General features: G+C 38.5%; 1 protein-coding gene across 8 annotated transcripts; it reads left to right on the top strand.

The window, feature by feature from the left end:
* On the top strand, positions 1 to 25,693 carry FBXO38 (F-box protein 38). Of its 8 annotated transcripts, none has more exons than XM_064520866.1 (22): positions 1 to 133; positions 2,945 to 3,086; positions 3,988 to 4,121; positions 5,270 to 5,433; positions 5,830 to 5,995; positions 6,455 to 6,592; positions 6,897 to 7,034; positions 7,435 to 7,528; positions 7,982 to 8,112; positions 8,472 to 8,642; positions 9,511 to 9,653; positions 10,537 to 10,759; positions 11,437 to 11,556; positions 12,690 to 12,884; positions 14,607 to 15,326; positions 18,344 to 18,444; positions 19,868 to 19,970; positions 21,079 to 21,245; positions 22,398 to 22,543; positions 23,361 to 23,464; positions 23,773 to 23,886; positions 25,057 to 25,693. In XM_064520866.1, exons 2-22 carry the CDS (start codon positions 2,959 to 2,961, stop codon positions 25,233 to 25,235), a joined length of 3,579 nt encoding a protein of 1,192 aa, XP_064376936.1. In that variant the 5' UTR covers positions 1 to 133; positions 2,945 to 2,958; the 3' UTR covers positions 25,236 to 25,693. The 8 variants fall into 8 exon arrangements, with proteins under 8 accessions (XP_064376936.1, XP_064376939.1, XP_064376937.1 ...); XM_064520869.1 differs by having other exon boundaries at positions 12,690 to 12,869; XM_064520867.1 differs by lacking the exon at positions 1 to 133 and adding an exon at positions 145 to 836.
* Positions 25,694 to 26,909: the final 1,216 nt, after the last annotated feature.

Raw genomic sequence — 26,909 nt, forward strand, 5'->3', positions numbered from 1 at the left:
GGGGCGCCGCTGCCTCCTCGCGCTGGTGCCGGAAGCGCGGCGGCGCTGGCGCTGGCGGAAGGGGGCGGCAGGAAGCGCTGCCGGGGTTATCCCTCCCCCCGCGGCCACAATAACAGGGCGGCGCTGAGGGCAGGTAAGGGGTGGAGGGGGGGTCGGGGCAGGGCGGGCGGAGGCATGGCCAGGGCCCTGCGCCGGGGGCTGCGGCGCCTCCCGGCCCGTGCCGGTCCCCGTCCTCCCGCGGCCGACGGGCCTGGTGCGGCGAAGAGGCGCCGGTGTCCCGTTCCTCCCCATCCCCCGGGCGCGGGCCCGGGGGCGGCGAGGGCCGGCCCCGCGGTGTGACAGCCCCCGAGGAAAGCGGCGCTGCCCGGGAGCAACCGCGTTTGGCGAGAGGAGCTGCGACTGGCGGCTGGCCCGGGCCCTGCGGCGGCAGCGGGGCGCGGCCGGGAGCGAGGCGCGGGGGGCCGCGAGGGGAGAGGGCTCCGAGGAGCCCTTAATTAAGCTGCTCACTTACCTCGGCACAAATAACCCCCAGCTCCTTTTTAAAGCAAACGCCCACAAGCTCGGCCGTCCTGGCCGCTCTGCCGGTGTTCCCGCAGCGCCTTGGGCGGCCTTTGCTGCCGAGGAGCGCCCGAGACCCCGGCGACGGCCCGCCTCGCAGGCCGGCTTTTCCCGAGGGCTGTTTTCTCCCGAGGGCTTTTCCCCCCCTGGCTCTCTAAGCCTATTGAGTTCAGCGCAGTGGCTCCTAGTCAAGGAGATAACGTTCGTGTGAGGAGTCTCGTGGATTATTTTAGCTGGGGAGAGCAAAACTGTTTCTCCAGCTTTATTAAATAGCAGAGGTATTTTCGTGCTTGTTTCTAGTGGGGTCATTCTGGTAATGTAGAATGAGGCGTTAAGGGTACGTGCATTAGTTCAAATAGGATCTTGAGGAGTATGTGTTTTTCAGAGACTACAGCTGTAAGAGAGATGAAATCTTTCTTTTCCACCTTTTCTTAGTGGTAAGAGTTGAGGGATCCCAACTAAATTACAGTCCAGACCCCCAGGGAGAGCTGTGCTCATTGCCTTTAAACCTTACTGGATTTTCTTTCTTTCTTTCTTTCTTTCTTTCTTTTTTTCCCCCCCCTATATGCTAGTCTATTTATTTAAATCTTAATTTCCTCTTACCTTCTATCACATGGTCTTTTTACCTTTTAACGCTGTACTATCTATCTATCTACATATATATATATATATATATATACACACACACACACATATATACATGTATATATACTTTATATATGCATTAGTCTAGAGTTTATGTTGTGTGCTGCTCTCTGCTCAAAATTAAGTGATAAGGTGCTATTTGCTTGGAATCAATACAATATTTGTTTTTTATCAAAACCTAGTCTCGTAAGTAGTTTTAAGTCAACTTCAGGCTTTGTGTAGTTGAACAATATTGCAGTATCCATCTTGGAAGTAATAAAGTGTAATATTACAAAGAAGTCCCAAACTCTTAAGTACATACAGCCAGCAAATTAGTGTCTCTATATTTGTCTGGTGAAGTCTCAACCAGCCCAAAGGAGTAGAGATGCGTTTCATGCTGTTCACTTGAAGAAGGAGCTGAGCTAGTTATTTTAATGCCACCATTTTAAATGAAATTAATTATGGCAACACACAATTGTTAATTTAAAATATATACAAAAGTGTGTGAAAGCACATGTTTTTCAATAATTTGATCACAATGGAGCTATTAATATTTCAAGTTTTGTGCCAGCATATAAATCATATGTGTTGGAGAAAGCAAAATTTTTCATTTCATTTTTGAGAGCTACTTTGCTCAGGTGCCGTTTTTGCATAATGTGAAGCAAATATTGCTATATTTACATCACCGTAAATGCTGTAACAGAAGCATCTATGATTTGAAGTTTTAAAAACTGAAGCTTTTCCAAAATCTGTTGTTTTTTATTTTCCCTCATCCACTGAATTTTGGTGTTAACCTGTTAAACAGGTTTACTGAATTAATGATGCTTTACCCTACTTACCAAAAAGCATTCCTTAGCTAAATAGCAGTAGTGAAGACATTTCTCATGCCATTTGTCTGCATGAGATGTTAACTCAGCTGTTTTAATGTTAGCATTAAGTTTGTTTGTTTGTTCATTTTTTTTATTTGTTACTTCTTATAATCTATTTGTCTGTTTTTGAATAGCAAAACATATCATTTTTATTACAGTCCATTTGTCGCAGTATTATGCTGTTGGAACAATATAGACAGAATACGTTAATCTGCCCATAGCTGCTGAGGCAAGATCTTTCAGTTTTTCTGGAACTTTGATCTTTAATTAAGCAACCTGAGTATTTCATTTAGTATTCTTACCTCTAAGGAGAGCTAGTTTGAGGACTTTTAATAGGACATTTTTCAGGAAAGGTTGATAGGAGTCTGTTTTTTCTTAAATAAATAAATATAAACATACATACTTCTGTTTCTGGTAGAAATGGGCTATGTGCTTTCTATGTCACTGGAACGTGTCTGGTTGGTATTTGCTTGCTAATTTAGTCTCAGCACAGCTTTTGCTGTGATTTGTCTTGATGAACTAGTATATGGCACCTCTGAAGACATTTTATTCTCTTAAATGTAAAGAAGTGATCTCTGATTAAACCTGTGGCAATCTTCCCCTTTATCAATCTCCTTTAGTCCAGGGGGACTTTTTGGTTTATCTAATTCATTTGGCAAGTTAGTCTGACACCTCACGCATGAGGCACATTGTAACTTCCTCGTAAAATGTTTCTTAGCTAATTCAGTTTAGCTGTACTAGAGTTATTCTTTATTGACAGGTTTTGCTGTTTTGGGGGGGGGGGTTTGTACACTAAGCTTAATTGGTCTGTTCTCCTTTACTCTCTGTTCCTTTTCTGTTCTTTCTCAGTTGCACTGATTTTGCATAACATTGTGAACATTTCCTTTCATCAGAAATCATTGCAAATATGGGTCCCAGACGGAAAAATGTGAAACCATGCTCAGTGAACAGGGAAGGCTCTGAGTCTACCAAAGCTGATGAGCCAAAAGATTACATGAACCAGCTCTCTCATGAAGTGCTTTGCCACATCTTTAGGTGAGAAGCTTATAAGAAATTGATTTATTGTTTATCGTTATGTCGTTTTCTGTTTTTTCCTCTGTACTGATTTTTTTCCTGCACTGATGCTTGTCACATAATATTCAGAAAGTGTATATGTAGAAGGTATAAAGTGGTGGACAAAAAAGGGTGAGAAAGAGTCTTTCACTTCCAGGATTCATTTGACCTCTTCGAAAATTAACTGATGGGAATGTCATTAATGGTGGCACGAAGAAATAAAGGACAATATGATTTAATTTTGTTCACTGATGTGTGATAGCAAGTGTTTTAATTATTGATTTCTGTGCAGATGTAGTGACTGAGAAATGTATTTTGAAGTTGCTGCATCCAATTCATAGTGCATACAGTAAAGCATCTGGATGAGTGAATCTTGATGATTCATCTTGATGATGAATCTTCCCTGCAGCCCCATCCTTCTCCAAGATGGTCCTTCTCCCATGCCAATTATATTCAAGACATAGTGTCTTACTGAGAAGTTTTTTAAAAGCAATAGCTCCCCCAGAGCATCTGTAAATTGAGTACAGTATGTACTAGAAAATGAAAATACTTTTAATTATACTGTGTAGAAACCATTGTGGCAAATGTGACTGTTTTGGTCTGAAGTACTTATTAGAGAACTAAAGCAACTCCTGAGTTTAAGTTTCTTTATTTTTGGAACTTGAATGTCCTATATTCTGTATCAAAAATTGCTAGGTCCTTCTGCATAGCCAGATTTCACACTTTACTAGAGTTGTGTCTGGAAATTCTGTTTGAATTAATCTGTTGGGTGTTAGAAATGTCTGACTTCATGTAGTCATTCTTGGGGTATTCTTTAGTTTGGAAGAAGTTGAAAAGGATCTGCTTTTGATAAATCAAAGGGGTGTTTTTTCCTCTCCCAAAGGTACCTTCCCTTGCAGGATATCATGTGCATGGAATGTCTGTCCCGGAAGCTGAAGGAAGCAGTCACTCTGTATCTGCGAGTGGTGAAGGTGGTGGATTTATGTGCAGGCCGCTGGTGGGAATACATGCCCACTGGTGAGTAATGCACTCACTTAAGATATGGCATTAATCTGGTATTGAGCAAAGCTGGCTATACTTTACCATTATTTATACTGACACATGTAGGGTAAATTTTCAAAAGCAGCAAAGAGTTAGATATTTAATTCCTTTTGACTTTTGTGAGATTTGGGTGGCTTCCTTAAGTGGTTTGGAAATATTATATGTCTGTATATACGTGTATGTATATATAAATATATATGTATATATTGAATGTTGCTGTAGCAGAAATGGGGATTCTCTGTAGCAATCTGTAAATACAATCTGTGTTTGTCTGATTATTGTAAGGGAGTTAATCCAAGGGTTAATCCAAGAAGAGGCTGTTTGCATGCAGGCAGGAAAAAATACAATGGAATGAGAGAGCAACTCATCTGCCAACACTTAACAATGTAAGAATAAATAAGTTTTGATGTCACACCTCAAGCCATCTTCAGATCAATAGATAAATTTGGCAACCTAGGTCAACCCTGTGAGTATTAGGATTTCTGTTGGATTTAAAATACACTGCTGGGGTTTGTGTTGGGGGAGAGAGATAAAATGAGTGAATTCTAAGAATTAGAGGCTCTGCAAAGTTATATTTATTAGGTCTGATATCAGGTAGATGGCTAGACCTATCTATACTTACATTTATCTTATCATAATTACTGCTTTAAAAGCCTTGTCTTGTGTCATGTTAGAATAAAACAATATTTTGTTTTAAGAAATTGTCTCATTTCTTTGGGAATTGTGAGCTGTGGTGAATAGTGAAGAACTGCAGATAACTGAACCAGTTGGGCATTTCTGAGCCAGATAGTTGATAGATGGAATTCCAGGAAAGACAGAGGCACACAGAGTCTGACAGCTTGTAAAGGTGCTTCATCTGACAAGGGAGAGCATATAGCTAACTCTGTAACCATGTAACTGCCCTGGACAACACACATAGCAAGCCTGCAAAATTCAAGGCAGAAGAGTATGTAGGTCATAATTTTAGAATCTGGAGACGGAAGACAAACTGTTGCTTCACTGAATATATCTTCTGACATTGTAGAATTTGTACTGCTATACAATGAAAACAACATATGTGGCTTTCCCTTTACAGCTAGCTACCCGCTGTCACACAAATACTGAATCTCTTGTTGTCATCTTAGGTTTCACTGATTCCAGTTTCCTAACGCTGCTGAGGAAGATGCCAGACATTGAACAACTTTATGGTCTTCATCCCAGGTATCTTGAAAGACGCAGAGTCCGTGGCCATGAAGCTTTCAGCATTCCTGGAGTTTTAGAGGCTTTGCAGGCCTGTCCAAATCTGCTGGTGAGTGGTCAGACTCAAGAGAACATCCTTCAACAGCTGATATGATCCTCAGTGCAGAAGAAATATGTAGCAGGGACCCATTGTTAGTATGCTTATAGGGCTTTTTGTATTCAGACCTGGCTGTGCAGAGTAGCAGTTAATTGTGGCCACATCTGCAAATGTACAACTAATTTTCAAATAAGTGCTGTTTTTAGTTGCAGCAGTGAGAATCACAGGTGGTCTTAAGCCCAGCAGTGAACTAATTCTGATTCTTCTGCTTTTGAAAAGACAAGTATTTTGCAAACTTAAATGTTGTACTGCATTACATTCTGTGCATTACTGAGAAGTTCACATGGTTAAGAGGATACTGTTGCTTAAACCGGTATTAGAGCTTTTGCTTTGCTTGCTTATATCTAGGGTGTTGAGACCTCTCATCTGGAGCTGGTGGAAGCTATTTGGACATACATGCCACAAGTTCATATATTAGGGAAGTTCCGTAATCGTAATGGTGCTTTTCCAATCCCTCCTGAGAACAAACTGAAAATTCCTATAGGAGCTAAAATTCAGACTTTGCACTTAGTAGGTAAGTGTTTAATGGTAAACTAGTTGGCTTAAATGCAAATGAACTTCTGAGAACAAACTGAAAATTCCTATAGGAGCTAAAATTCAGACTTTGCACTTAGTAGGTAAGTGTTTAATGGTAAACTAGTTGGCTTAAATGCAAATGAACTTAAAGGCTTTGAAATTCTGTGGGATTGTCATTCTTTTCAAGGGAGGGTATTTGATGTGTGGCATTTTTGAATTATTAGTTACCATATATATAATAGGTCCAAAGCGCAAATGCTGATAAACTGTGTTGACAAACTGAGGTAAAGAACTCGTGTTTAAAAAGGTTACGACTTTCCCATATGTCCAGTAGCAAAGGAAACATCTCTTTTAAAGCCAAGGTAATTAATCCTGAGAAACTTATCCTGGAGTTTATACTTGAAAGCTTGTTTAAAATGGTATGTGATTTGAACTTATTTTGTTTATATGTTATTAGGAGTGAATGTCCCTGAAATTCCTTGTATCCCAATGTTGAGGCACCTTTATCTGAAGTGGGTGAGACTCACCAAACCACAACCTTTTAAAGATTTCCTTTGTATCAGCTTACGCACTTTTGTCATGAGGAATTGTGCAGGTAAGAGAGAGGAATTCATTTGCGGAGGGAATGTTTTAGCATGTAGAAGATCTACTAATTCTGTTAAATCTGCAAATGGAAATCTTAGTCTTTGTTTTTTTTGTTATGCAATATTCCAAAAGAAGTCATTGTTTTGTTCATGATGTTTGATGGAAATGTGTTCCTCTCCTGTACTGTTTTTGGTGCTGCATGTTTCTGTTGACTTTCTGATCCAGATAGATTTATATGGGCATCTTTGACTTAACATGTTATGTTCAGTTTTGTTAAATGAGCAACTTTCTTTGTATTGGTCTGTCCTTTGTAGGACCCACAAATTCTTTGAAGTATGTACCCTTAGTGACGGGCTTGGCTTCTGCCCGAAATTTGGAGCATTTAGAACTTGTTCGTGTTCCTTTTCTTGGAGGACTTATCCAGCATGTGGTAGAAGACAGCTGGAGATCAGGTATGAAAATGTCTGTCCTCCTGTATTCCAAAAAAAAAAAAAAACACCCTTATTATTAGGCTTAGCTTTTTTTTCCGTAGCATATCCTTTCTTAGTTATTATTTTAAAGGTATCAGGTTGGAATAATCTGTAGTGTGCTAAATATAACTCTGTACTGAGTATTGTTTTAATCTTTTGCCTGGAATTATCTCTTGACTAGTAAGTTAACCTTTCCAATTGCATTTGGTGAATGGAACTGGCAGGGTTTGAGGGAGGTGGGTGGAAATATGTTTTATATTGTTTTGCTAAAAAAGGTGTGTGTTTTGTCACTAATCCACTTCCGGTGACGACACTGGAGAAATTTATAAAGTTTAAGGTTGTGATCTGTGACTAAAGTAAAAGAATGGCTTTTGTTTGTCAGGTGGTTTTAGGAATTTGCACACTATAGTTCTGGGAGCTTGCAAGAATGCCCTTGAAGTGGATCTTGGCTACCTCATCATAACTGCTGCACGAAGGTATGGGCCTTCAGATCTTTCTTTTCCCTCTTCTCCTTTGTCAAAATAATTATCTTAGTAATGAAGTCCAAGAGCATGAAGAAGCAGAGCAACCTTTAAAAGTTTAAGGAGTAAAGTACTTGTAAACTTTATATGACAAGAATATTGTGTGGTTAGAAAAATAATTGGAGTTCTGTCTGCTGCTGATTCACTGCGTGTCATAAGCCTTGTTCTCGGGCTTCTGTCAGAAGAGTTCAATGCTGTTAGTATCATAGTAAGCTCAGTGACTGATACTGCTACATAACTGCCACGTAACTGCCAAATAGTGCCATAAAGATACAAGTATCCTCTTAATCCTGCTATTGTTAAAAGAATATTTTTATTGTGCTACCAGAGAGCCTCTTCTTGAGTGGCCTCTGTAGTAATTGTGATTTGGTGCACTTTTTAATATGAACCATGCTTGATTGCTCTCAGGTTGCATGAAGTGCGGATCCAGCCTTCCTTGACCAAAGATGGTGTCTTTTCTGCTCTGAAGATGGCTGAGCTGGAATTCCCACAGTTTGAAACTCTTCATCTAGGATATGTTGATGAGTTTTTACTACAGTGTATGACTTTTTTTTTTTTTAAAGTCACTAAATTATTTGGCAAATACTAGGATAAAATAAACTTATGTTTTTAATTATTTTCTGAGTGATTAAAAAGAACATAAATGAACATAAAAGAACATAAATATGCACTTATTGAGGCTTCAGATCTTATACAGCCATATATATACATATATGTGTTTTTTCTCCTTCACTTTTTGAAACTCTCACTGAAACCGGGAAAGTGTCAACTTTACTGAGCTGAAGTAATAATCTGATCTGTTTAGTCCAAACTGGGTTAAATATGGAATTAGAAAATCATGCTGTAAAAGGCAAGTTAGTGAAATTTATTGCTGTATTTGCTGCTGTTTTTTCCATAGGTAAAATGACGAATGGGGACTTGGTGAAGTACGGCTTGGCTGATGTGGTTGAAAATCCAGGAATTATTACAGACATTGGTATGAAAGCTGTAAATGAAGTGTTTTCTTGCATCAAGTATCTGGTCATTTACAACTGTCCACATCTACACAACCCAAATAATTGGATCACAGGTATAGTACACTTTTGAAATTTTAGAGATTGTGTGAATAGCTCACATAAAACTTGAGATTTTTAAATTCAGCCTTTTAAACTACGCAGTGAAAAAGCATAACAGCTAGATTTTAAAAGGGAAGCTTGAGGTGGTGAAATGTACTTGCACAGGACTGCAAGATTTATTGACTACATGCATGCTTTGTGTATGGAATTTCCATATATAAATGTAGACGTGTTTATTTGCACTGATACATGGGGAAGAAATCTTTTTTAATTAAAAGTATAACAAGACATGACAAAAATGGCAGTTTATCCCACTTCTGATATGTGTATTTTAAGTAGTTAATACTTCTCATTACCAGACCTACAAACATCAGCATTTAAGAAGATTGTAAACTGTGTGTGGCCTATTTGATTTTATTTTCCTTTTTTGAGAGATGATAAAAGTATTAGAGATCAGTGAGAAAGAGAATGGGGTTCTTGTCACTTGGATACGATCATGTTATAAAGTAAACATGAAAATACAAATTCATATTGTGTAATCATTGAATAATATAATAGAATGGCATGTGACATTGCTCATAGGAACTGTATGCAGGGTAACATAGTGTAACAAATTTAGACATCCACAGAATTAACTTGTTTCCTTGATTAAAATTTAAAAACTGGTGGGACATGGAAAAAGACATAATAGGTATTTTTTTCCCATGCTACTGCTTATTATCAGCAAGTGTAAGAGATAATGTAGGGTTTGGAACCATAATGATGCTGATAACTGTCGGAGTGGAGATACCAAAGATGCCCAGTCTCAAATCTGGAAAGGTTATAATGGAAAATAGGTGAGGTAGGAATCTTCCAAGAAATGCATCTTTTCCTCTTCCGCAGATCATTCAAGATGGACCCGGCTGGTTGACCTCACCTTGGTGCGATGCCATGCGATAAAACTAGATTCTTTCAGTCAGTTCATTGAGTTATTGCCAAGCTTAGAATTTATTTCTCTTGACCAGATGTTCCGTGAACCTCCTAAGGTGAGCCTTTCAGGATAAGGTTTTGCATTTTAATGTTAGCAGCTCATCTAAAATTTACTGAAATTCTGTTATACATGCTTTTTAAAGTTGTAATTAGTTAAATAGTTTGGCAAGTAAATGATCAAGTTTACATATACTATCAATATAGTATGTTAGGGAGAGCATTGCAATTCCTTTTCTTGACAGGAGCAGTGGTGAGGTATGATCGTGAATGAATATATGATGAGAAAATAAGACCAGAATGGTCTCTGTTTCTGTTGAGGTCTCTGCTGCTGTATGATTTTACTGTTGCTTTTTATATGATTTCTTTTTCATGCTTAGGGACCTATTCACAATGCTAAGGACTTAAGATTTCGTAGCTGGTGAAAAAGGGGTACTCTTCCCATGTTTGAGTGCTTTCAAAGCTTAGGAATCTTATTTCTTCACATTGCCTCTTCTCTTCCTGTGCTGTAACACACAAGTCTTCCTAACAGTTGTTGTAATGAATACTGGTTGCGTAGAAAACTGCTTTTTTTCCTCATTGATTCTGTCTTGAGGCCACTGTGTTCTGGGAAGATTGTATATAATCTCCTATCTGTGTTGATCTACTATGATCCCATAGCATATGAAATCACATTTAATAAAGTGAGATTACATATGCTTTATGGAGTTTCATTTCATAGGAGTTTGACAGAGGGGGGAGTTTTTTGGGGTTGCCAGGCTTGGACGGATCTCTGCAATGTGTAGCATAAGCAAATATTAGAATTAGTCTTTTGTCCAATGTGTGCATGTTGTTCTGCCATCCTAGATAATACTGACACAATGCCTCTTTTGTTGGCTTTAGAATATGTTGTGTAGGTAAGTACCAGTGTTTCCAAATTGATATAGTTGTTCTTTGTTTCAGGGTTGTGCTCGTGTTGGCCTAAGTGCAGGCACAGGGATCGGTGTCTCATCTGCCTTGGTCAGTAATCAGAACTCTAACAATGACAATGACAACAACAATAACCACCAGAACAACAATAATCCCAACATCCACCACAACAATCACCAACACCCAAATGACCAGAATGAGGAGAATGAGCTGCGGCAAGATGGGCAGGCTGAAGAACAGCAAATCGCAGCTGAGGGTAACTACTGATCTCTGAACCTTTGCAGGGAGTGCTTTTACTTGGCATTGCAATTTACATGGGGTCCTAGAGAAGGTATGAATATACATTGAAAACTTATTACTCTTACAGTTCTTGGTATGTAACTTTAAGCTTTTCTGAAAGCTGTCTGCACATCTGATATCTGTATGTATGATAAAAGCATCTTTGCCTGTATTAGCTACTAGATAAAATACATATTACACTTTCCATCAGTAACTTACTGTGGTACAGGTGTTACTGATTTCAGTATTATACTGGTCTATGCAAGTGGTTTTCTAGGCATCTCTGGGGCTGGGAGTGCATCACAGTGTCCAGTGGTATATTTTTAAGCTTTACCAGCAGTCCTTTGAAGGAATGAATATGGAAATCATGGATATACTGCTTACTGCAGTAAAACAAGGCTTTTGAGGAGTGGAACTTCCGGGAGAAGTAAACTCAAAAGTTAGGCTGGGGCCTTAGCGAAGGAGAATATGTAGAACAAGTCTGAGAGAAGCTTTAATGTGCATCCTTTGAGACTCCTTGAAGGAATCAAGGCAGCTGTTACTTATTTTTTGGTGTCTCTTCTATGTCTCTGTGGGTACCAGTTGAATCTCTGCTATGCTTATGGGCTGTGTTCCTTCCATTTCCTCTTCTTGACCTTATCTCAATCTTTTCAGCACTGAATGAGATGGAGGAGGTAGCACAGGAAGAAGGGGTGGCTGTTGCGCAAGGCCAGAATGAGGTCCCTGCTCAAAGCCAGGCTGTTGTTCCTATGGAGGTCGATGAAGAGCAAGCAGGTAATTTCAGTTTTGGAAGGAAATTACTTTTCAGTATCCCCTTCTTGAGGGGTTGAATTCTTCAGTGTAAGTCTGATTTTTGAATGGTTTTCTTCAGCAGGGATATCTGGTGTATTTGAAATATGCTGCTAGCACAGTCTACTGCTGCAAAGGAATTTTATTCTACTTTAAAACTGCTTTTAAAATCTCCCGTTTTCTTCTGCATGTGGAGCAAAAGATCTTGGTTTTAAAGGCTTGTTCTTGTGTTGAGTTTAACAAGAGCCTCAAAATATCAGAATAAGCTTTTCTTGTTCTGATGTTGTTGTTAATGGCCTCACTTCTTCCGCTATAACTTATGGAATCTCTTTTTGGTTGCATTCAAGCCAGAACAGCTTGTTTTAGTGTTCATTTAATTTGTATTAGTGACACCCATTAAGCAGTCTTGATTTCTTTTATATCTACCATTTGCTGGACAACATGTTTGCCTAGTAGATACGCCAGCAACACTAAGTGACATACAGATATGCTGGATCTGTTCACTTTCTCAAGATAGCTCCTGAAAAGGTTATTTTACTTCACATTCATTTCTTGCATTATTTGCAGGCAGGTATATCATTGTGATTGGCTCATGCTTTTGGTTATAGGCAAGAGTGTTAATTAATAAAGCACACTTGTATTCAAGGTGACAACTCATGCTATCAGGGGAAGGATTGATGAATTTTCTGGGCCCTTTTCCTGTCCACCTTTACTGGTTGTTGAGAGAGGATCTTACCTACTTTTGTGGGTGAAGGATAATTGCAGTTGTCCTGACCAACTTTGCTGTATCTTTGCTGGAGGTTTCGGGGACTGGTTATAATAGTTCTGCAGTTACTTTTACTATTGTAGAAGAACTTTTAGATGTTCTGAAACAGAGAAACATTATAGCCTACATTTTGTCTTACATTAACACCTTATTCCCCCTGCAAGCTAGAGTGCTATAATTTTTGGTTTTAATGAGGCATCCACAGAAAGGATGGCTAAATTAAAATCGTGGCTAAATTCAACCAAATTGATCTCTTTTTGTCACTTTTCCAAGCAGTTCTTAGTTCTTCAGTGCTCTAATATATGCTTGGCTTTTTTTATATGAGCTGTTGGCACTTTTCTACTGTTTTCAGGACCAAGTGGCATTCAGCCTGTTGTAAAAGCAGCACCTATTACTGTCCATGATTCAGACAGTGAGGATGAGGAAGAAAACGTGGGGACTTCAAGAGCCTGTATCACTAGCAGCATTGCACAGAATTACTCAGATGGAGAAGAGAAAGCTAGAGATCCAGTGGAAACCAGAGAGCCTTCAGGTGTGAAAGAGTTGGGTAAGGGCTGGGTGCTGCTGGGCAGAATTTATTGTTAAGCTTCAGTTTTCCAATTAGAAAACAATCTAGCTTGATTTCTATTTCCAGCCTTGTATAATGCATGGTTATTTGTTTGCCCCAACTTCCTCCTCCCTGTTATAAAGCTAGAATGGACATGTAGGGGCTCATCCTTCTAAGCACTCTGATCACGTAGTCAGTGTAGGGAAGCAAATGAAAAATGGTGGCACTGCACTACTGTACCTGCAGCTGCTCTGTATTTGCAAGTGTATGCAGTCTGTGAAGCCAGATTTGCAATTATGTTGTCTGTGATCCATCTGTCAAAGCATTGCTGCTAATACAAAATGTGACCTCTGGGGCAAATGCATGAGGGGATCTGGTCATCTTTAGGTTTATGCATGCTCTGCAGGAGTGTCCCAAAGAGGACACTTTGTTGATGGGAACTTTGGAAGTTGGTTAGAATTCAGTGTCGTGTCTGGTACTCTGTCGCCTTCACTGTCAAGCAACGCTCACTCAGGGACATCCTTTAGAGTTAGAGGCCTGGGGCATCATAATAGTATGACGACTGTAGAGACAGGAGAAGGCTTTCTGTCTTGTAGAATTTACAGCTATAAGCTGCACATCTGTGATACCAAGTCTGACTCCTGTATCTGATGCCCTAGGAAGTGCTGCCTTTCCAAGAACACAGATGGCTTGCTATTTCTTGTGGTTTGTATTCTAAGTAACATACGCAACTGAGGAGGAAGTCAAGGTTGAATTATAAATTCTAAATAATTGACAGATAAAGTACACGTGGTATTAAGCCTTAATGAGTATTTAGCTAAGCAGTTAACATAAAATTCCTGCCTAATACTAGTTTTATTTCTGCAAAGCCTAGGGCAAATCAAAGCTGTAACGAAACAAGTAGATTTCTGTTTGTAACTAGCATATTCCCTACACATCAGCCCCCCTGTCATTTTGGTACACTTCAAGACTGGTGGTTTCAGCTTGGAAACTTGTAGAGTGCTGTTCTATAAAGGTGAGGTCAGTTCTTGTTTGGGGTTGAAATAACCTGTAATAGCTAAAAGCTAATTTTGGAAACTTTTTAGTGCTTCTAATGTTTTTTAGGCTAACTGGCTAATGCTTAGTCTAATTGGATGAGTGGATTAAGACAGAGTAGATGTTTAAGTTCTGATCATGATTTGGACACTATTCAGTATGTTTTTTTTAATTCAACTGTAAGGTGAGACTAATACTACCTATTCACACCATTTTTCATATCCAGAACTAGAGATAAGGGTTGCTGATGCAAACAAGGTTCAGTCACATCTATGTTACTACTTAATTCCTTAGATTTGTTCCTCATATTTAAGAAAATGAAAGCCTATTTTCAGTGTGTTTTTCATTTCATGTTTTTGTGCTTTGACCTTTTTAACCAGTGAGCTGCTGTGTGGAAGTATTAGCCTCTCTGGTGAATATGTATCTCATTTACTGGCACATACAGCAGTACATTACTACAAAAATAGCTTCAAGACATCATAGAGATTCAGGAAGTGTTGGAATGATCTTTAATTCCCACAGCATCGGAAAGAGTTGGGATATGAAAACGGTGCCCATAAGATTTGTCACTGGTCTCTAGGCTGCCTCTTGTTTTAAGTAGCCGCTAGCAGAGTAGCACTCAGCATTTATTTCAGCTGTGTATTAGGTTTTCCCATTGTTCTCTCATGCTTACTCTTTCATTAACAGTGAGTGGTAAAGGCAAGACGCCCTTGCGGAAGAGGTGTAGTGCCAGCCAAGTGGGCCAGACAAAGCAGTTCCATACTGAGGAAAGCAGCTGTGAGAAAGGCTGTCAAGTAACAAGTGAGCAGATTAAAGCAGACATGAAAGCAGCAAGTGACATGCCTGAAAGAAACAAAAGCAAAGATTCTTACCCAGGTTGCAGTAATGCTACAGGATCAACGGGAACATCCAACTCCTGCAGTGCTGCTTCTCCTAGACCTGACTGTGCGCAGACAGCTAATAGCCACTCTGTTGGCACCAGTCCAGCGATTGCAGATGAGTCCAGGCAGTGTGTCTGCTCGCCATGTAAGAGTGAAGGTTCCAGTGAGAGAGAGACTGAGGAGAGCTCTGTTTGTTCCAGGTGCTCCTGCTATAAGCCTCAGGACACACAACGGAGGACTAGTGGGTGTTGTGATGGGGAATGCCCATCCACAAGTGGAGCCTGCAGAAGTGGACCAAACAGCGCTGGGTCGGATTTTGCACTTAGGACTCTGCCAAACTGTGGGTCTCCAGTAGAGATGAGTGATGAGAGGACTAGTGGGAATGCTTGTGGGCCTGCGAGTGAGCAGGAAAGCGCTGGCTCACAGCCAAGGAGTTATGAGCGGGAGTACAAAGAAGAGTATCCACGCCGGCCACTAACAAGAGCTAGAAGCAAGCTGTCCCGTGTCCCTCTGGTGTCAGAGTCAGGTATGACCCATAAGCATATGTTCATTTCTGAGTAAACTGCTGTATTGGCATGAAACTGTTCAATAAAAGCAACACCCACAGGTAATAATGAAGTTAAACATTAATGTTATTGATTAATTAAAGGGTAAGTATATTGATGGAACAAAAACATCTGACTTCACTGCCATGCTAAGTAAATTAATGAATCTCTCTGTAAAGAGTGCCAATGACTTCTTTCTCTGTGCAAATATATGTGTGTGCGTGCATTACCCCTGCATACTAAATGGTGTTTGATTTGCTCATTTGATGACCAAATGCAACTTCTTTTGAGAGCGTCTCTCTTCCTGTGAAGGTTATTATTCATTCAAACATAAGGCTGTCTCCCCTATTAAAATTCTCCCTTTAGAAAAGGAAGAAGAGAGCAGGTATGCTCAGATCTTAGCAAGAGGGCAGAAGTTATTTGCTGACAAAGTATCAATTATTAAAGAAAGACATAATTATAATTGAGCTGTAATACTGCAGAAGCTTGTGCACCTGCATATTGGATTCTACTTCTGAGTGTGTAAGGCATGACCATCAAACTGGTTGAAAATTGTCTTTTTATTAGAGTTGTATTTCACATCATATAAAACAAGATAGAAACAATAAAACTAACAAAAAGTTCTGAATGGCTGTAATGAAGCCAGAAATGTTGACAGGGAAAATAGATGTGAGAGGCGAAGTTGCTGACATCTTCTGTTTCTTCCTAGTATACTTGCTTGCCAAAATAATCATCTTAGTCTGGCATAGCACATTTCACAATTACTTTGTATATCCAGGATCCTTTGCTGAGACTATCTGGCAAGTAAAATGAAACTGAAAAATTAAACATGCTAGTTACAGAGCTGCATGTGTTGGAGGTAGAAAAGACTGAAGTAATCAGTTTCATATCTGTTAAAATGGAATGATTCAAACACAGTACTTCCTAGTGTCTTTCCACTTTATCTCAATTTCCCAAGTGTTAATGAAACTTAAATCACCTAGGAAGCTGTTCCGTAGCTAAATGCATCTCAGATTGATGACATGGTCTTTCTATTAAATTTAAAATATGTACTTTCTTGCTTACCTCATAATGACTAGTAATCTACTGAAAACAGAAGAAAAGACTTTATCCTCATCCACTCACTTCATTTTTTTTGTTGCTAGTAAGTCAGATCTAGGTATTAAATTAGAGTATCCTGAGAGTAGCTCTGTCTTCATGTTGTTAGTCGGGAGCAAGATCTGTTTTGTTCATGAAGAAAAATTTTTCGGTATTTCCTATATTTAGCCTTAAGCTGATTTGTCTACTCAAGGCAGAACTTTTTTTTTTTTTTTTTTTTTTTACCAGCTCCACAGAATTACATGTACATCTTCATGCAGTTTTTTCCTCTTTGAAACATCAAGTATTAGCTGATGCTTGAAGCAGGATATGAGATTTGATGCATCATCTTGATCTTGTAAATAGTTGCTTCATACAGAAAACAGTGAAGTTTCTTCTGCCTGGCCACTATAATGCTCTTTCCTCTCTAGAACAGAATATACTAGTTGTTTACAATTAGAGTAAAACTTGCAAATACTTTGTTACAGAATTGGAAATATTTTTTCCACATATAGTCTAAAAATGTGCCTTGAATATCACTGTTTTCTATTATTCTGGCATAAATGACATTGATTTCTGGCTTCTATAACAAAGCTATGTTTGATAGAGGTAATTATTTTTCTTCAAATTATACATTCATATGAAGCAGTGGAACAGGTGAAATATTGAAGTGAAATTTTAGGTGTTACCACAGACTAGCTGGCTAAAGGGCTAATGAAGTGCGTGATACCTCAGTAAAAATACAAGGTATACTTTTTCTTATTGTTTTTTTGCTTAGACTTCTAGTTCTCATCTGCAGTGAAGCAAGCTTTTTACATGTTAAAAAGCATATTGTCTTAAACTTTCTGTAAATATTTCTTGATGTAGGTGTGTGCCTTGAACCATTCAAGACTAAATTGAAATGTTTCTCCAACATCATATCTACAGATAGTGAAATACTTCCTAGCTATTTTAGGAATTGTCAAAAAAAACCCTAATGTTGATGATGCATATGTACCACAGATTGGCTACTTTACATTTTCCAAACTGTAGATTCCCTAAAGGAGGAGCCTAAATTCTGCACTTTCACAGGCCTAGTGAATGTCAGCTGTAATTAATAGTTTACATGCATGGGTGGATTTTGATGTTGCATAGGAAACAGATAATCTTTAATATTATTGGTAGCATAGCACAAAGTAGTTATTATGTTGTCTCTAATATTTTGCATTTTTATTTTGATTGTGAATCTATAAAAATGCCATCTGTTTAAAAGAAAAAGTTGAAGTTTCACTTTTAATAAAATAGCTCATTTTAGTTCTGTTAATTACAGAAAATTCTAATTTTTTTTCTAATGTAAGAATTGATCTATTACCGTTTCTTTTCAAAAGCTTGTCTTTTAAAATACGGCAAGAATTTCATGTCACTGGTGCACTAAACAGTGAGAAGCAGCTTGGGAACCTCAGAGTTTTTTAAACCTGTGCATCCTTTACAACATCAGGAGAAACTTAGCGACAGTTGCAGCAAGCAGACTTTGAAGAAGATTATTTCTATTATTTAAAACATTACAGCTATTTTGGTTCTTGTATTTGTCAAAGAGTGTTTTGTTTGTTGTAGAGGACCAAGTGTGACCTAACAATCCAGCATCTGTTCCTTTCTTGGCTCTGCATCTGTCTTGCTGAGTGATGTTGGACTAGTAGTTTCAGCATTCCTGTGCTTTAATCTATTAACCACCCTCCCTCCTTTACTCAACGTGAATGATTTTGACGACAAATCTGAAAATGCATTTTTGTATTAGAAAAGATGCACAATTGTTTTCAAGACAGGTATTTTGATTTAATTTATTTAACAAATACATGGTCTTATTGGAATTGTTAGCTGGGAAATGCCTCTATTGTTTTACTGGAATGTCAACAGATGAAAGATACTGTTTTTCTGTTTCCAGAGGTGGCCAAGCCAAAGGCGCGACAAACTACGAAGCGGAAAAGGACAGCTGACAAGTCCACAAGCACGAGTGACCCAGTTATTGAGGATGATCATGTTCAAGTAAGGCCTTTTTCTTCTTCTGCTACAGATTTCTCAGCTGCAGGAGTTCCTGAACAATGATATGCTACAAGCTTGTGTTTGATGTGGAGCTAGCTGAGTTACAACTGATGTTGCTGCTTTCTTTGGTCCTATCCTTATGCAGGAAATTCCTGTCTCAGGTGTAGCAATACTTTGGCCCAAGAAGAGCAAAGTACAAACTAAAACTGTACTTACTGAGGTTTGTCATATGTTTGTGGCTAACACTGATGCATCAAGTCTTGGCTTTCCACAGTGCCCTTCTTGATGCGCAGAGGAAAGCTTTTATTCTTTGGCATTTGCTTTTGAAAGCACAGCATAGGCTACTGGTGTGGGTTTTTTTGTTTGTTTGTTTAAAAAAAAATGTAATTGCCTGTTAACTGTGAGTGCGGTTATGACATAGCAGCTCATATGTTGAATTGCAGGGTGGAGGTTCTCTGTGTGTGTAAATAACTTGAGTTAATTCTTCTGCAGTGAAGATCAGTCACGGAAGGAGAAATCACAAAGTCTAGTTCCACTGTAGTGAGGGTGTTTACCCACAGCTCTCATTCCAGCTGAGCAAGAGATTCCTTCATACTGCAACTCAGAATATCTAAATTAGGCTTCTCTTCTGAATCCTGCTGCAGAGGAGCCTACTTGTATTTCTTTTTCTTTCTGTCAAGTGAAAGAACTTATCCTCACTAGTTTTAGATAGCTTTTGTGAATGTAGCCCATAATTTTTCTCTGGTTATTAGGATGCATTACAGTTTTTATAATTAGCATAAAAGACATTTCTGGGTATATGATTTGTCTTGTTAAAATGTGCCATTTTTGAAAGAACACTATTCTGCTTATGCATCTTGTTGTAAAGCTTGACAGTTGTTTTATTTTTCTAACACAGATAGTGGACATGGGGGTTTGAAAAAGTTACACATTTCATTTCCAGCTCTGTCTATGAGGTATTCCTCTGAGGCACAGTGGTGAAGTTCAAACTGATTCTCTGTGCCATACCTTTATTTGTATTGAAACAGAGTCATTATCCTGAGTTGCCTTTTTTTTCTCCTTCTCATTGTTGTTGAAAAATAGAATTGGAATGGTAGAGTTTGGTAGAAGTTCCTGACAGGTGGTAATTAGGATTTGTTTTTTGATAAAAATGTGCTTTTTGATACGACTTTTTTTCTTGTGAAGTTGTTCTTTTCAGTTTTGTGATGTTGCCAGTCAGCAGGTAGCCTTTTTGTCTCACTGCCAGCAATAGCCTAGTCATCTCAAATACCTGTTGTGAACAGGATTTGTAGTATATCAGTTAGTATCCCATTAATATCCTTCTAATGTTTCTAACAGCAGTTGTTTTCATTGTTGGCAGTACCTCTTTAAATTTAGCTTTTCCCTTTGTTTTACCCTCTCATAGATGTTTTTTAACTTTCACCAGGTACTGACTTTGAAATCTAAAAACCTTGTTGGAATCACCTTGACTAACTGTGGAATAACAGACTTGGTACTGAAAGACTGCCCGAAAATGATGTTCATACATGGTATGTAGTTAATGTCATCAAGACACATAGCCTATCAAGGCTTTCTACTCTGTTTCTTTAAACATTTGATATCTTCTCTCCATCTGGGATCATTAAAAGTTTCTGGAAGAATTAAAGTCAGTCCACTGCTTATTTTGTATTCATCAGACTGATGCTTAGAACACCAAGTATTAGTGCTTCTCAGTTTCAGTGTCACCTTCCTTATAAGCTGTAACTGATTTAATAAAGATTAATATCTGAAAAATCAGCAGATGAAGTTATATGGCAGTTATGAAGGTAGAGACAGTTATTGAAGGGCTGTAATACAGTAATTGGAAGTTGATGAAATGAGTTTTGGAGCACCTTGTTTGTTCTCTTATTTCTTCCTGCTCTCTACGGAGATTATTTAACTGACAGAATTATGTCTTCTTGACATGATAAAAATCTATTTTAAATTATGGCATTTAAGCTGTCTTAGATTTGTGTTCCAAAGTGTATGACTGGTTCCGTTTTGAAGCATTGGGTCATTTATTGTTTCCTGCAATATCTATGCTTAGTAGCACATCCTCTTCTGAATTGAGATATCTCATATGAAGACTTAGCAGAGAATGATGGAATTCTTCCTTTTTATATTCCAAAGTACTTCTTGGAACATACATTTATTTTCAACTAAATTTTGATGGTGTGGACATGGGTTACTAGAAAGGAAACAGCTATCTTTATATCATGTGGCTTCACAGTACTCTGCATTTGATCTGATTTTTAAGCTGGTGGCTTTTAATTGTGGGGGTCCACAAACTATTTCAAGGGGCTTTTAAAAGAGAAGCAAAGGGAAAAATCTTGCTGTTGGTCAGATTAAACTTAACAGAGCTTCTTGAAAGGACTCCTCTTAGAGGTTCATAAATGAGAACTTTGATCATAATGTGGAAGAAATGAACAGTTAGTGTATTTTTTCAATATATTTCAGTTGCCAGCTATCCAAACTAGTTCATTAGTTGTCTTTTACTTGCATTACTGTTTTTTCTTCTTTTGAAACAGTCTGCTTTGAAAATCTCTGAAAGGAGCCTCTTCAGGTCTTTTCTGTATTATATTTCACTGTACTGTAATGATTTTATTTGCTGATTTATAGCTACAAGGTGCCGTGTACTGAAGCACTTAAAAGTAGAAAATGCACCAGTTGTCAATCGGTTCGACTATGCCCAGTGCAAGAAGCTAAACATGGATCAGGTTCTGGATCAGATTCTCAGAATGCCACCAGAAAGGAATCGGATCATTTATCTTCGTCCAATGCAGCAGGTACACAAGCAGCTCTCATTTAATCATGAATACATCTGAAGTACTGCAAATATTCTTTCACTTCTTTTGGCTTTATACATTTTTCATTTAATGCAGAAAATGTAAATGTTACAGTAACATAACTCAGGGAAACTCATTTATTGATGCCATATCCCATGAAGGCTTCTCCTGCAGAATCTGGAACTTGGATGATAATGAATTTTAAGACTTTATGTTATAATCTCCAATATTCATTGCATTAGAAGATACTGTAAAAATTCATGCTGTATTGAATGAATTCAAAATTAAATAACTAAAGGTAACTGTAAGAACCTAGATGCTGCTGATGCAGTTCGTATTTGTGTCTAATCACAAACATGGCATAGGAATAGTTATCTGAAATCTTTGAAACATGTCTTTCCAGATTTAATAACAGCACAGTGTTTTGAATACTACTTTACTGAAAGCTGCATCCTCTTTTGATTAATGCTAGCCAGTGTTGCAAGGCAGTTGTGGCACTGGGAGCCACCCTTTCCGCCCCCAGATTACATGTAGGAGAAGTGAGCATTAACATTTAGTCACTTGTTGAGGTCATTTGACAAATAATAAGAGAACTTAACGTAAGATCCAGAATGCTTTGTTGACTTTGTCTAGCTAGTGTCCTGTATTATTCTGTAGTGCTGCTTCTGTCATGCAAAGTAATGCTTTCTGTGGCTTAGTTTCAGTTCTCCCTTGTTGGAGAGGCATTTAGTATAAAAGCTAGCTTTTCTTTAAAACTAGATCTTTTGCTTTAGCTCTGGGAGGCCAGTGCCAAAGCTATTAAAAATAATAATCCTAAGCCAGAGACAAATTCTGAGAGAATGAACATAGTTGAGGCCATAATGTAATTTTGTGAAAGTTTATTTACATGTTACAGAATTGCGAAATGCATCAGAAAAATTGCAGTTTCCCAGCAAATTCCACTGTCCAAATTAGGATTCTTTGGCAAAGCTGTACTAGGGAAGTTTTAAATCTGTTCAGTTGTGTATTTGGTTATGTATGCTGCCTAAAATTTGCTTTCTCTGGACATTTTGCCCCAGAATTTGAGAGTTTTGGTAGATATCTGCTCTTGACTCTAAAACTCCATCCTTTCCTTTCTCTTGGTTGCAAGTCTTTGTCTGCCTTCTTCTACAGGTTGACACATTGACTCTAGAGCAAAAGATATTTAGTGGTCCTTATCCATACCACATTTGCATAATTCATGAATTCAGTAACCCACCTAATGTCCGCAACAAGGTGCGCATTCGGAGTTGGATGGACACAATAGCAAATATTAACCAGTGAGTACTTGTCTTTCAGTAGCTATACAGAAAAGGTACTGAATCCTGATTCAGAAGGTACAGTTAGCAGCTGTAGACTTGCTGTATTCTGTTAGCCAAATAAAAGGCTTGGTTCATTGGCTGCAGGGGTTGAATTCTAAATGGTGGGCTGGGGTGGTAGAATTTCAATATCAAGGTGCATCTAACATAAAACTTGTATATTAAATAAACCTAACCATGTGAAAAATACTGTAAAATTCTACAGCTCTATTCCATACTACAGTAACATAGTTGAGTGTTGAGGTAGTCAGGATGGTTGAGGAGTGTCTTCAAATCAGAAAACAATTTCACTTATTAAAATAGAGAAAGACTGGCTCCAAGAAATGAGGTTAGTTTTGGAGAAAGATGTGTAATCAATTTCAGCTCCTTAGTGAAGAGCAAAAATTCCCGGGAACAGCGAATTGTATACAGTGGCTCATATCCAACTACATTAAAACAGTGTTTCTGTTCTCATGATTCTTTTATTATAGTGATTAAAGAAGAATTTTTTAAAAAAGTTTTGCTTAGTTGCAGCTGTGGTGGATTGTTCCTTCAGAAAGCCTATGCATAAAAGATAGCTTAATTGGTTTCTTGCCTAACCTTACCTGTTCTCTGTGGTTACTCTCAAGAGTAAGGGATTGCATACTGAGGTTGTGTGAGGGTCGTAGAAGAGCGTTTCTATGGATTCAGGCTCATTAAAGGGAAGGCTGTGTAATAGAATTTCCCGCTTGTTTCTTTTCCTTCACCTCTTCACATTTCTTATCGCTACTGGCTCTAATGTCTTCCTCCTTGTCTCTAGAGAGCTTATTAAATATGAGTTCTTCCCTGAAGCTACACGAACTGATGAAGATCTGAAGAAATACACTAAATACCCTTGGGGAAGAGATATTTACACTCTAGAAGGTGAGCATTTGTAGGGATTTGAAGGCTGATATCTGTCTCTTGCCAAGATAAATGACTCAGATTCCATCAAGTTGCGAGAGACATAAATAATTATTCTTGTGAGGGAAATGGAAGACCTTTGGTATAGAGTGGGGGAATTGAAGTGAGAAAGTGTGTGGTGGTTTTTTTTGTTTTTGTTTTTTTGTTTTTTTGCTTTTTGCATTAAAGTGAGGACCTGTGTGATAACAGTGAAGCTTACTTAATGAAGAGTGCTGATGCTGCAGGACTGACATCATCTTCCTTGTATCCTCATCCTGTCTGTCTTCTAGGCATTGTGGATGGAGCCCCTTACTCCATGATTACTGATTTCCCGTGGTTGAGGTCACTTAGAACAGCAGAGCCAAATAGCTATGCCAGATACGATTTTGAGGATGATGAGAGAAGTGAGTACTCTTTGACACATTCAAAGAACTTCAACTTGTTGCTTGGTTCCAAGCTGACAATATGTTCCTTTTATTTTTCAGCTTTCTAGTTCTTATGCTATGTTTGATAAATAACTACTTATAACAATGCTGAGAGCTGGACAGCGAGCAGGGGCTATCAGAGGAGAGGACTGTAGTACTGCAGTGATCATCTGGAGGTGCTTAGTGCTGACAAAATCAGAGCCAGTCGAATGCTTAGCCTAAAATTGTGATGACTTTCAGTCACAGTCACAGGAATGATCCTTACCAACTTGCAGTTGGGAGAATTAGCATGCAAGTAGTCTTAGCAAAATAAATCCTGTGCAGTGGTATTTCATAGTGTGGACAGGAAGGAAGATAAAGTTGACTGTTTTAGCTGGAAGGAGTGTATCTAAAACACATAAAACTAATGTTGAGACATGCACATTTTGGCATCCAGTGTACCCATGTGTATTCCCAACAATTTGTGGTCTCCGGAGTTTACTGGCATTTCTGGTCAATACACAGTTGGAGTACTGCCTCTGGTTTTGCTTTTAGAAGTGTTATTAAGGCAAGCTGAGGAGAGTCCAGCAGAGAGGAGTGAATTTCATGGAATCTTGGGAGAAAAGAGCAAAGAACTGTGTTTGAATACTCTGGAACAGAAAAGACCTAGGCCTAGGGTTCAGAGTGTAAGGAGCTTTTCTTGAAAATATTGTAGTGGGCAGTTGCTAGGGCTCGAGTGGGAAATGATTAGCTTTGTTCGTAGCAGGGATAAAGTTTTTTCCAGTACTTAACTAGAAAGATTGTGGAATCTCTTTTGATCAGAGGTGTTTGTTAAATTGTACAGACTTTTGATAGCCATGCTTGCAGATGTGCTTACCTACCTCCAGTTTGAGTGAATGAAGCTCAAGAGGATGGGGAAGAAGTCTCTCTTGCTTATATACTTATATGATTTTTTTTGACATTGACTCAGCGTCGGTGATTGTGGCTTAGTGCATAGCCTGAATTAGAAAAAATGGATATGTGTTCTTACTTACCTGACTTATCTGACATACCTTCATGCTATTTATTTGCTTTGTTTTCAAAGACCAGCTCCTTTACTGCAAAACAGATTCATTTGTGAGTTTCTTTCTAGGAAAGACTGTAATTTTTGTTGTCTTGTGCCTTCCACAGCTACTATTTATGCTCCCCGGAGGAAGGGACAGCTGTCTGCAGACATCTGTATGGAGACAATAGGAGAAGAGATCTCTGAACTGCGCCAGATGAAAAAAGGTGTATTCCAGCGTGTTGTGGCTATCTTCATCCATTACTGTGATGTCAACGGTGAACCAGTAGAAGATGATTACATTTGAGTGGATCTCCCACAAAACCAGTCATCTCTTCCTAAATTCTGATTGGCACTGCTGGCAAGGAAAGCAGGTGGATTCTTTCTGACTGCAATGTGGTTTCTTGAAACATATACTTTGCAGTTGCCCTGACTCGGTTTGGAAAAGAGTATGTAGTAAATGTATAATGAAAAGTAAAAATTGTATACTAAGGTTTGTACATAGAGGAAACAAAAGAAAAACTTCCTAATACTGAGACTTTATTTCATATGTTTATACAATTTAATTTAATTCCATTTTAATGAAGGCCAATAATTAGGAACAGGGAGAAATATTTGAATTTTTCAGCCCATACAATTCATAGCAGTATTTTTTTCTTATAAACAAAACCCCATTTGCTGTGTTCAAAAGAGTCAGTCTCTTTTAATCTGTGCCTTTTTCTTGAGCATTTAAGAGTCCAGTCTGAGTAAACCTGTTGAGCACAATCTTTGTGTCTTGTGTGCATTTTTCAAAAGGAGAGAACTGTTCTACGGCTGTTGCAAAGAATGCCAAAAGCTAGGGGAAAAAAAAGAGTTAGTGGTCTCTGGAATCTTCCAGGCTTCATGGAAATATTTTTTGGGGAGAAAACTTAGCAGCTGGGAATTAAAATATTTTCTAAAGCATTTTCTACCACTATCTATTTCATTTGAGTAGTGTATTTGACTCTTGTAATAAGAAAAGTTGCTAAATGTTGCTTCCACCCCTTTAACATAAATCTGCATGTATTATCTGGCTCAAAACTGATTTTTCACATGAGATGGGAAGGAAAGAGGATGTGTAATTACTGACATGGCAGCAACTGGGAAAAGCACAGGATTCATCTGACTCAGCTTTCAGGCTGATTCATGCTCACTCATGAATGCAGATTTTCTATACAATCAGTAAATACTGGTGCTCTTTGCCCTGAACATTGGTTTTTATTGTAAACAGAAAATGCCTCTGGTTCCTTCAGCATCTGTACATGTTTTGTGTGCATGCCCAGAATTTGCTGCAAGTCCAGTATAAAAGTGGTGCATACTCTGTGCCCTACAGAAGTCCTGCTGATAGGGATTTGATGTGTTCAGGCAAATGTCAGCATGGCAAACCGAAGTGAATATATATATATGACTCTGAAATCCTTCCTAGACTGGCAAATACTACTTTTTTTCTTTAACATTCTGCTTATAATGTAACAAATCATAACCCTCTTTTTCAATTGAAGATTGATTATCTTACTGTGTATTGTAACCTTCATATCTTTAAAATGCAAGAGATGAATCCACACTAGTCACAGGAGTGTTATCAGTACAGTATAAAGATGCAGAAGTTAGTATTAAACTAGCTAGCCTGGGTGCTGTTAGTAACTGCCCTGTGGGAGCATGAGACTCCCTAAAGACTAGCTTGCCTTGCTGTGAAACAATGTCTGCTCTGTGCACGCAGCTGTGCCGTCACAGATGCACCTTTAGATGTGCCATACCATCGGCTATGGCCTTATCGATCCTTAATGTTTTTTTAAGTTTGCAGAGTTATCAGTATAACAAATGGCATTGTTTACTAACTTACTGTAGTAAAAGCTCTAGAGTAGATTAGTTTATACTGTTATACAATTTTACACATCACTGTTCCGATTTCACTTTTTTTGAACCACAGTGTTACAACAGTTTAACTGCTTTGGTATAAATG

The sequence above is a fragment of the Dromaius novaehollandiae genome, chromosome 15, assembly GCF_036370855.1.
Source record: "Dromaius novaehollandiae isolate bDroNov1 chromosome 15, bDroNov1.hap1, whole genome shotgun sequence".
Taxonomy (NCBI): Eukaryota; Metazoa; Chordata; class Aves; order Casuariiformes; family Dromaiidae; genus Dromaius; species Dromaius novaehollandiae.

Excerpts from the sequence above, each read along its gene's own strand:
- FBXO38 (XM_064520866.1), top strand. The coding sequence starts at position 2,959 with ATGGGTCCCAGACGGAAAAATGTGAAACCATGCTCAGTGAACAGGGAA. Across the intron at positions 5,996-6,454 it reads TCAGACTTTGCACTTAGTAG|GAGTGAATGTCCCTGAAATT; the intron begins GTAAGTGTTTAA and ends ATATGTTATTAG. Across the intron at positions 19,971-21,078 it reads GAAAATGATGTTCATACATG|CTACAAGGTGCCGTGTACTG; the intron begins GTATGTAGTTAA and ends GCTGATTTATAG.